The sequence below is a fragment of the Brassica napus genome, chromosome C3 (genome assembly GCF_020379485.1).
Source record: "Brassica napus cultivar Da-Ae chromosome C3, Da-Ae, whole genome shotgun sequence".
Taxonomy (NCBI): domain Eukaryota; kingdom Viridiplantae; phylum Streptophyta; class Magnoliopsida; order Brassicales; family Brassicaceae; genus Brassica; species Brassica napus.
Window position 1 is genome coordinate 17,059,961 of NC_063446.1, and position 11,719 is coordinate 17,071,679.

Below are 11,719 nucleotides of genomic sequence, written 5' to 3' on the forward strand. Positions count from 1 at the left end.
CCAGATAACATACCATATGCTGGAAAGTCACTTATTGTCCACATAAGTACTGCCCGCATCTGAAAGTTTTCTTTGCGCGAAACATCGTATGTCTCAAAACCATGCGCCCATAGTTGTTGCAACTCATATATTAGTGGTTGAAGAAACACATCTAGTGATCTTTTAGGATGATCTGGCCCGGGGACGAGAATTGAGAGAAACAAAAACTCTCGTCGCATGCACAAGCTCGGCCGTAAGTTGTACGGTGTCACAATAACTGGCCATAGAGAATACTGCCTTCCATGCTTTCCAAATGGGCTGAAACCATCAGTAGATAATCCAAGATAAACATTTCTTCTCTCTTCCGCAAATTCTGGATATGTTGACTGGAAATGTTTCCAAGCCTTTGCATCTGAAGGATGTCTAATCTCACCATTTGTGGAATGCTCTGCATGCCATCTCATTGCTTTTGCTGTGCGCTCACACTGATACAACCTCTTCAATCTTTCCGTCAAAGGCAAATACCACATTCTTTTGAATGGGATCGGAACTCTTCCCCTCGTCTCCTGATAACGAGGTTTTCCACAAAATTTGCATACATTCCGTGTCTCATCCGCTCTCCAGTAGATCATGCAGTTGTCAATACATACATCTATCACTTCATACGGTAGTTGAAGACCTGCAACAAGTTTCTGAACCTCGTAGTATGAACCCGGTGCAAGGTTATCCTCAGGTAGAATACCTTTGACAAAATCAGTAATCGCATCCATACATTCTTCAGCCAAATTATAGTCTGTCTTAATACCCATTAATCTAGTTGCAGATGATAAGACTGAATGACCATCTCTACAATTTTGATACAAAGGTTGTTTTCCTGCATCCAACATGTCAAAAAATCTCCTAGACTCGGGGTTTGGTTCTTCCCCTCTATAATGATCATGTACCATCTGCTCAGTACCTACACCATAATCTATATCCGTTCTAGATTCTTCTAACCTAATATCAGGCTGAGATTCACTAACAGGCTGAGGTTCGCTAGTACTACCATATTCATAACCAGTTTCCCCATGAAGGTACCAAACTTTATAATTACGTGAAAACCCTTTCATATACAAATGAGTCCAAACATCAAATTCTTTTATAACCTTATTATTATTGCAAGAAGAGCAGGGACATCTTAACATACCACTTTTTGCATCCGGTTGCTGTTGAACAAGCCTCATGAATTCTCCAATCCCTTGAACGTATTCTTCCGTAAGCAAATTGGTGTTCGGATCCAAATGAGGTTTATCCATCCACGAACGATAATAAACTTCTGAAGACATGATTTTCACGGAATTGTTATGACTAAAGAGAATGAAGAGAGAATGAAGTGTGAATGAGGAGGGGTTGTATTTATAGGAAATTGCTTACGGACCTCCGACGACTTTCCGACGAAATTCCGACGGATGTAAAGCAGTCCGTCGGCATTCCGTCGGAATTGTCCAATCTCAAACGGCTATACAACGGTCATATATATTTGTCGGCAACGGTCACATAGTTCGTCGGAATTCCGTCGGTATTTTCTGACGGAATTCCGACGACTTTGCTCTTAATCGGAATGTCGTCGGAAATTCGTCGGAATATACCGACGAACTTCCGACGACTACAACGGTTACATTTTTTATCGGAATGTCGTCGAAAAGTCGTCGGAATTTTTCGACGAACCATATTTCGTCGGAATTCCGTCGGTAATGGCCGACGGAATTCCGACGACTTAATTTTTTTGGATTTGGTCAGAAATTTGTCAGTATTCCGTCACAAATGTCCGGCGACCTTGGTGTCCGTCGGAACCTCCGTCGGAATTCGATGTGTTTTCTTGTAGTGGTTAGCCTTTGTTTATTCAGTTAGCCTTGTCCGAGGGATGTAAACCATCTCCAAAATGCGCGGAACGTTTAGTGCTTAAAGTTTACGACAATAGACCTCTGATTTATGCATTTGTTGTTTATCTTTGGATTGTGTTTTATATGAAATGAATTGCAACGACCCGAACGTCCACGGCTATTGGACCTGCCACGCCCGGTCACTCGGCCTGTGGACCCGATTGTGTGCAATGACGATGCGTTAATTTTTTGGAAGCTCGGAATCTTGTTTACTGACCCTACAAATAACAATTGGTTAAATGATTCTAAACATATTTAAAGTCAGAAAATGCATATATATATATATATATATATATATCGTAATCTTTGTAACAGAGAATAATTAACAAATTATCCTGCGCAACTCGCATAAAGTCATCTAGTTATTTGCTAAAAGTAAAAGTAGACTAGTTTATGGTCATTCAACTGAACTTTATTCTTGCTGGATTTGTTTTCTAATTAGTTAGGTTTAGTGAATGCAGTTTTCTAAACAAGAAGAGTGGCAATCTTTAGCTATACCGAGGATAATTTGGATCTGACACACACGAACGTGTTTAATTAATGAAATAAGAGAAACTGAGCTCTAGTTTAGTTTTTCAGTGAAGCTAAAAGGTTGATCTCTGTTGTAACCTGATGGTGAGATTTAGAAGAGACAAAACTGTTCTTGTGCATGTGCACTATATACTGACTCCTCGCTTGTCCCCTTCTTCTCCTCCATAATATTCCTTCTTTACTTAATATAATCCTAATTAATGTTTTTAATTGAAATTTTTTATAACAATTCTTAATTTGTTACACCACTTATACATAGCCTTAGCTTGTTCTGGATCGAATCTCTGGTAACTAGTCTTTTTAAATGACCACGAGAACCGATGAAAGGTCACTATTATAATTCATTATGTTCGAATCTTTCGTTAAAATTGTTTAGAATATTTAAATTGATCGCTCTGATTAACCAGACGATGATCTAGCGTCTTGCATCTAAAACATTGAGTTGACACATAATCGACCTTAGATAAATTAGTCCACAATCAAATTATATATATATAGGAAATGTACTCACTCTACAAATTTTTAAAAACAAAAATTTGGATCTCTCACTTTTGGAACTACAAATTGCAATATCACTTGTCCAGTAAGCAAATTTGATTGCATTTGTTTAGAAGCATTAGATGATTAGTCATCTACGTAGATACAAAATGGCCGTACAGAGCTTATTGCTCTCGAGACTTGAAGTCCGAATACATGGAACTCCTTTTCAAAATGAAATTTGCCGAGTTATCTAACATAGTGGCTTAGTTGATAATGGTAATCTGCATGAGTTTCTAACCTAAAACCAATTCGTGATAAGTGGAGTGGCCCATATATCTTATATATTACTAATGATCTTTTCCAACATCCGATGTGGAACACTTTGTGTCCAATACGCCATTTCGAGATGATGGCTCTTTAAGCGTCAAACCAGAATACTCAGACAAGGATCGATGGGCCAACTTTAGGCCAGATCCATGTGGATCGGATTGGACTGCGTAGATCGTGATCTGATACCATGTTAAGATAGATGGGCTTCCGACCTAAAACCAATTGCTTTTAGGTCGGAAGCCCATCTAGCAGACTAGATAGCACAAACTGAACAAGAACAAATGAAGACAAAAATGAATTAAGTGTGCAAGAAGTTAACAAATGGGAAAGACAGATTGAGAAGCTTTTGGAATCATCGGTCATGAATTTGTGCTCGACAAACTTGAATTCGATTGCATATAATAAATAGTAGTTTATAATCTCATGAGTGCTACTGCATACATTGAAAAATAATAGAAAATTAGGCCTAAAGAGCACTTCCCGGAGTTGACTCTCATTCATCAACCACGAGATAGGAACACCAAGACGGATCTCTTAGTTCGAGAGTGTTCATACCAAAATCAAGTTTATTAATATCATCGCTTCTATTCCTATATGGTTAGATCATGCATTTAATTTATTTTTAAATCATTTAATAAAGTGAATTTCTGATAGAAAAAAAAGTTTAGGCCTAGGCGGATTTGTAGGACACATGAAGTACATAGTACGTAAGACATTAGTTATGTAATACTACAACTTACATTAGTTCTCTTTTTTTAATAGTACTCCTCTCAAAATTTTACCCGCACTAAGCATATACCATATTGGCCCCCTAAATACCTAAAGTTAGACGAACATATCATATATAAAAGACAGAGCAAAGTCCACTAAAAGGAATAGATCATTTCATCATCTCTCATCTATCTATCTATCTATCATGTCTTCCTCTCGAACACAATCCTCTTCTTCTTCAGTTTGGCAACATCAATACATGAAGCTCCACTTCTTTAGCAGGATCCGTTCCCTTTTCAAATCCAAAGCATCATCCCGCAAACGCGACTTTCAAAGCTCAACTCAGATATCAAGAACCCAACAATATTCCGAGAAGGTGGTGGCGCCTCCAGAGATATTATCGAAACCACCTGAAGAGGAGAATGAGGAGGTTGTCTTGCAAAGAACTGTGAAGAAGCTTCACTTTGGAACCTTTGAAGAGAAGGAGAAAGCTGCCATCGAGATCGAGAAACTTTCCCGAGAAGACAAGAATATTCGGAAGCTCATGGCGGAGCTCGGTGTTCTTCAGGTTCTTGTCTCTATGGTCGCTTCCGATATCTCCGGCCACCAGAGATCTGCCGTTATGGCTCTTATTCAGCTTTCTCATGGAACCCACACGTAAGTTCTTCGACTCATATTTAAAGTTCTTCTACATTTTTTCATTTAGAAAATTATTAAATGGTTCATGCGCAAGTATGACGCGCAAAAGTAGAAATAAAATTTCATACGCATGACCAAAACGAAGAAGAATTGTTAGCAACTTTGTCTTGCTTATTGTTTTGTGTATAGTAATTGCCAGAGTACCCTTCTTTTGTTACAATCATTTAGATTATTAGACTTTATGCTTTAATTTTCAATCAACTTGCATTGTTACCTTTTGACGAAAAAAAAAACTGGCATTGTTAGCTTTATCCAATGGTGAGTATATGAATTTACGTTTTTGGCTATATGTGAATTTTCAAATGTTCAGAGTTAGTGGTTACAGCTTACAAGGACATATTATCTGTCTTTTTGTATTGTTTATCTTTTATTTATAACATTTCAAATTGAGAGATAAATTGTTTGAAAACATATATAATATATTATTTCGAGTATATATTTGGTTGACGAATCGTTGAAAATACTGATTTTTGCCGAAATTAATTCTTTTGACCAAAAGTGCTGGTAAACCTAATTTTCATCGTGGGCGATAATATTCATCTTTTGTCAACCAATATTTATTTTTGTCATTGTTATGACTTTGAAAATGATGCGATAAATTATTATAACCAAGAAAGTGGATCCTACCATTGCGTCTTATTTGGCTCGTGAAGTATACACAACGTTTCCATCACGTGCCTCTCTTCTCTCTCCGGTTTCATATGGTAAAATGTTGAGTGTTAAATAAAGGTCACATTTTCATCATATACGATAAAACCACCATATACTTATAGATAAAATCATATAATTATTAAGTCGTATTGTGCTTGTATGTACGATATCAGTACAAATGACTTTTTAGTTAATAACTATATGAAATTAGTTTTCTTGTTTAAATTTAGTGTGCGTATGTATAATTTATATGATAAAACTTAAGAGAAAATACAAAGAACATAGACATGGAGGAGTTTGGCAAACATTGTTGGCTATCCAGTAAGTCCCACAGAGGTTGGTCAGTATTCCACAATTTTTTATCCATTTCTTAGTAGATAAACAACAACACTGACTGGTGACTTTTTCGGGAACACGAGGAACGAATAGGAAAGGAACGTATAGAAATAAAATGGCAGGAATGAAAAGGAATGCTTGTTCCTTATCAAATTTAACAAGAAATGCTTTTGTTCTATATTTCTCTACACAAAAAGGAATGGAGAGGAACAAGAAGGAAAAACTATTCCTTGTGAATGGTGAATTTTTTTGAGAATGATAAGAAATTCAGTGTTCTCTTTCGCTCCTTGGTCACCATTCAAACCTTAAATGTCACATTATAGTCTAATAACGAATGTTAATATACCAGTATTACAAAATTAAGAATATTAATTCCGAGTGCGTCGGAACTTGGAAGAGTCAAGAGACAAATCACGTTAGTTGACAGCTATTAGCATATCTCCAAATGGCGATTAATTTTTCTGACCAATAGATTTTAGAAAGGTAGAAAGTCATATCCCACTAACTTATGGCTTATCTACATATACGTATGTAACTATAATGTCCAAGTTGACCAATAGAATATTACATATATAATGTATGCACAACGTAAAACGTATTATGTTTATAACTCTGTCTAATACGTGAGCCATAACAAAAACATAGAAACTAGCAAAAAATGAAACGTTGCAAAGATACATGTTACATACAGTTGCATTTGAAACTGATAAGATGTAATTCCTAAGAATGTTACTTAATTATGTTTTTTTATAATATCCGGCAGACCGAAACCATCCATATTAGTCTTATGGGGTTTGACGGTGTTTGGTAGATCCGGTTGTTCGCAATGAAAATTAGATATCTATATCGTCTGATTAGGATAAATGTGAGACATTAAGTTTTGAATTCAGGATGTTTAACACCTTTCAAATCCCGCCTTCACGCTTCTGTGGTTTTAGTTTTTTCTTTTTTGGTAAACATGTTAAAATCTACTTAAACAAAAGAATCATATATGTATTGTAAATCAACCATAGTTATATGAATGGATTACAAAACTAAATTGATGATATCAGAGTTGTAATTTAGCATAGTTGAAACTGCTCTGTGGTTTTAGTTATGTTACTTGAGGTTTTTAATACCCCACCAATGAATGAATTTTTGTTTCTTTCCCCTATAGTTCTATCAAAAGACCAGAACGAGTCAGCTCTGGTGGTAAAGGGGTTGCGGCTGTAACTTCCGCCACCCGGGTTCGATTCGCGCTGGGAGGGACTATTTACATTGCTTGGGTTCCCGGCAAAGAGGTGAAAACACCTTTTTTCTTAGCAAAAAAAATAGTTCTATCAAAAGCCATAATCATCAACCATAATTAAACTCGACGACTTGAGCCCTGGTTCCATAACTCTATGATAATATTTTCAACCACTGAACGCTCATTTGGTTATATATGTCCTCAATTTTTTGTTTCCATTTCTTTAATTCCTTAAATCTTTATCTCCTTTTGCTTCAAAATTATTTTAACACTTCTTTAAATTTATAAACTCCCAAGAAGAGATAGATTTTAGTTTTGCACAAACGAAGTTTATTGATTTCAATAATATAAATCGATACTAAATTTTAAATTTAGATAATGTTCAAGAGTGTAAAATCAAGCGGAAGAGATTAAATGATTTGTGTATGATACTATCCGTGGAACAACTTAATCGAAGCAAAATCACAAAAGAAAAATTTAAACATCTTGTTTTTCTCTAACTTCAGGAACAAGGCACTGATGGTGAACGCCGGAATATGCTCAAAGCTACCTAAAAATGTCGAAGTTCTCGACCAATCAACAAGATACGGGTTCGCTGAGCTTCTTCTTTCATTGTCTTCTCTAACAAGCCTGCAACTACCGGTAGCTTCATCACAAATTCTACCGTTCTTGATGGAAACGATGAACTCAGATACGACAGAGATGAAGTGCAAAGAGATATGTCTAGCCACCATAAACAATCTCTGCCTCGTGTTGGAAAACGCAAGACCGTTGGTCACAAACGGGGCAATAAAGACACTCCTAAGTCTAATATTGGTTAAGGACTTATCCGAGAAGGCCTTAGCGAGTCTAGGGCAATTGGTTGTGACACAAATGGGCAAAAAGGCAATGGAGGAAGGTTCGACTGTGCCCAAAAGTTTGATAGAGATTCTAACATGGGAAGAGAAACCGAAATGCCAAGAGTACACGGCATATATCTTGATGGTATTAGCTCATCAGAGTTGGAGCCAACGTGAGAAAATGGCTAAGGCAGGGATTGTACCGGTCCTTCTTGAAGTGACCTTACTTGGAAGCCCACTGGTTCAGAAGAGGGCGGTGAAACTTTTGCAATGGTTCAAGGATGAAAGAAATGTACGGATGGGTCCTCATTCGGGTCCACAAACCAGCCGTGTGAGTTCTAGTATTGGATCTCCAATGAGCCCGAGGTCAGGGGAAGAAGGTAAAAATGTGATGAAGAATCTGGTGAAACAGAGTTTATACAAGAACATGGAGATGATAACTAGACGAGGCAATGTAGATTTGGAAAGGGAGGCTTGTAGGCTTAAGTCTTCTTTGATCATCAGCACAAGCTCTAAAAGCTTGACTTATTGATCATACTTTATTTCGTGCTCTTACTTTGCCATATGAAGTGATTAGAGTCTAGAGAGCGTCTTGCTCTGAAAAAGGAATACATTTATGCAAGGGAACTTAAAAAATAAAAGAAAAAAAGATAGGTGCAGTGGCAATATGGCGAATCGCTTTGAGTGTTTCTCACATACTTTGCTTTGGATATATTGAAAATAAACTTAATGATCAACCTTAATTATTAATCATCATCCAATTATCCCTTAGTACACAAAATGAAACAAACCCAACTTCTAATTTTTTTCTGGAGAACTCTAAAGCTTGAAATTCTTCGAACGAGTTTTATTGAATTAATTGTTCGAAGGAGTTTTATTGATTTAATTATCCGAAAAATTTAATGGATCTCACAACGACAAGACGGAGCAGAAATCACATACGTAACTTATTTAACAAGGGCATAAGGATATCAAGATATTGATGTATCAAGATATTGATGTATCAATCTGGTATAAAAGGAACTAAATTGGTTGACTCTTGCTATGTCACGTAAGAGTAAATCGTCCATCAATCATAGACGAGCATTTTATGTTTAGCCACGTTTTGAAAAGCCATCATACTGATAAACCATTGCAAGCTTATTATAGGAAGAGGAGGGGAGCTGAGCTAGATGAAATGGGAGTCAAAGCGAATACAGGACCTTCGCATTCTGGATCTCAGGAAAGACATTCAACTCCTCCGGAAACTCAACCGTCAGAATATGGAATGCGTTAGAGAATAGATCGGACAGGTTGCAGAAGGTGAAGTTGCCTGAGTTTACTGGTGTACATCCGAATATATGGCTCAGTAGAGCAGCGAGGTTTTTCCGATTGGGGTACTACAGTGATCAGGATAGATTTGAGCTGATAGCATTGTGTTTTGAAGCTGTGTGTTGAATTGGTCAACATTGAAATGGAAGAAGATCCGTTTAGAGATTGGAATCATTTCAAAAGAAGACTCATCAATAGATTCACGCACATAATTGAAGATGATCGGGGGAAGAGACTATTTTCAATATGTCAAAAAGGATTTATTCTTAACTATGTCAATGAGTTTCAAGAGTTGAGAGCATTGGTTAAGGGAGTTGATGAGAAGAACCTGGAGCATGCTTTCTTCAGTGGCCTTAACTTGAGATGAAAGAGGTCAATAAAATGAAGGAACCAAAGGGACTGCCACAACATATTGCATCACTCATTAAGATGGAGGATAGTGCCCTTTGTAAGTCTGTAGCTGCAGTTACGAATCCTCAGGGAATTGGAGTGTTGAGATCGTCTTCACAATACAACTAGAATAGAAATGGCAACAACAACAGAGCTGTGACAGGACGACCTCAACAACCTGTGTTGACTCCAGGGGTTAAGAGATTAACACCAGCAGAAGTGGCTGAAAAACGAAGATTAGGATTGTGGCAATACCAAATTTTTTTTTTTTAATTTCAAAGACTCTGCCCACATATTTTCAAAGTTTGATCTAAAATCAGGATTTTGGCAAATTCAGATATCTGAAAATGATAGTTATAAAACAACATTAACAGTCCTTTTGATCAGTACTAACGGAATGTAATGCCATTTGGTTTTAAAAATGCACATTCTGAATTTCAAAGAATCATGAATGATATATTCTCTGATTATTCAAAATTTTGCATTGTTTACATTGATGATATACTAATATTTTTACATTGTATTGATGAACATTTCAAAAATCTCAAAATATTTTATTACGTTGCGAGAAAAAAATGGTCTTGTTGTTTCCAAAACAAAAATGTCCCTATTTCAAACTAAGATCAGATTTTTTGGTCACTACATATCACAAGGTATGATAACCTCTATGAAAGATCTTTAGAATTTGCAAATAAATTTCTAGACAAAATTATTTATAAAAGTCAATTACAAAGGTTCTTTGGAAGTCTCAATTATTTTTTAGATTTATGTCCTAATTAATATTAATAGAATAGTTAAATCTTTGCACAATCGTCTAAAGAAAAATCCAGTTCCTTAGACAAAAGAACATACTGAAATAGTTCAAAAGATTAAGAAACAGGTCTTAGAAATCCCATGTCTGCACATAGTAGATCCGGATTTCGAAAAAAATCGTAGAAACAGACGCTTCTGATGTAGGATATGAGGGTATTCTTAAACAAAAAAAAATTAGATGGTCGCGAAAGTATTGTGCAATTTATGTCATCACACTGGAACAATACCCAAAAGAACTATTCTACTATCAAAAAGGAAATTTTGAGTATAGTTTTGTGTATTCAAAAATTTTAAAGCGGTCTTTTAAATAAAAAATTTCTTTTAAGAATTAATTGCAAAAGTGCTAAGGATGTTTTACAAAAGGATGTGAAAAACCTTGCATCAAAACAAATTTTTGCGTGATGGCAAGCGATTTTGAAATTGAATTCATAAAAGGAGATTCAAACTTTGTCTCAGATTTCTTGACACAAGAACTTCTCCAAAACATACAATGCCTCTGAAGAAATGATTGACAAAGGCAAGGGAATATCCCTCGAACCAATCTCAGAAAAGCTCGAACCTACAAACACTCACCCAAAAACAGAACCCTGGATCTCAGTAACAAAAAGAGTGGTAAAAAGGAAGAAATACCAAACACCCCAAAATCTCTACAATCTCCAAAAGCTATCATGAATTAAATGTTACAATTGCAAAAAGCTTTCGAGCTTAGTTTTTCAAAGCAAGTGTCGGGAGAGTCTTCCAAAAACTTTCATTCTAAAACTATTTCAAAATATAACAAGGTCCCTTCAACAATGATTTCAAGAGAAAACCAGACCTCAAAATTGTTTCAAAACCTTCAAATCATTAACAAATTATTCTGAAGGAGATTTCCCAAACCTCTCCATCGGAGTATTTTGAAAAACATACATACCAAAATATTATAAATATCGAAAAGGGATTTTGTGTAAATAATGATCCGTTTTTAACAATCGAAAAATATTTTAGCAAAAACAATTTCTTTAAAGAGTGAATTGGCCCAATATCTATAGAAGATTGGCAAATTAGGAAAATACCCAACAGAAGAATTGTGTAGGCCGAGAATTGCAAGTGGAAGATGCAAAATGACCAAGCCGTCCTTAGATGCATCGGAAAATAAGAACGGTACGTAGGTTAGAAGCTATGGGGGTTTTGTAATGATTGTGTTAGGGCATAAGCCCCCGCTCCTATTACATGAAGCTAGAAAGGTAGTTTGGGCGAATCAAATTGCAGAAGATTGTATGGGGGGAAATAGACAAAAATCTATGATGAAACCCATGGTGAAAGTTGCAGAAGATTTTTCACAACTAAAAGAAGGAGACGAGTTATTTGCTGTTTTGCCATTCATTAAACTAGTTTCTTTAGGGATGCAAACACGTGAAATGATGGATTTAACTAGTTTGCTTTCCACCTAACTATGCTACGTTATTGAATTAAACACTAGAACTAATTCGATATAGTATTTACATTAGATGTGATGGATA

The 11,719-nt window shown here is 36.1% G+C and overlaps 1 protein-coding gene across 1 annotated transcript; it reads left to right on the forward strand.

Annotated features, from left to right (window-relative positions):
* The first annotated feature begins 3,772 nt into the window (after positions 1 to 3,772).
* LOC106399723 (U-box domain-containing protein 6-like) lies at positions 3,773 to 8,381 on the forward strand. Its single transcript, XM_013840174.3, has 2 exons — positions 3,773 to 4,610; positions 7,374 to 8,381. Exons 1-2 carry the CDS (start codon positions 4,159 to 4,161, stop codon positions 8,236 to 8,238), a joined length of 1,317 nt encoding a protein of 438 aa, XP_013695628.1. The 5' UTR covers positions 3,773 to 4,158; the 3' UTR covers positions 8,239 to 8,381.
* Positions 8,382 to 11,719: the final 3,338 nt, after the last annotated feature.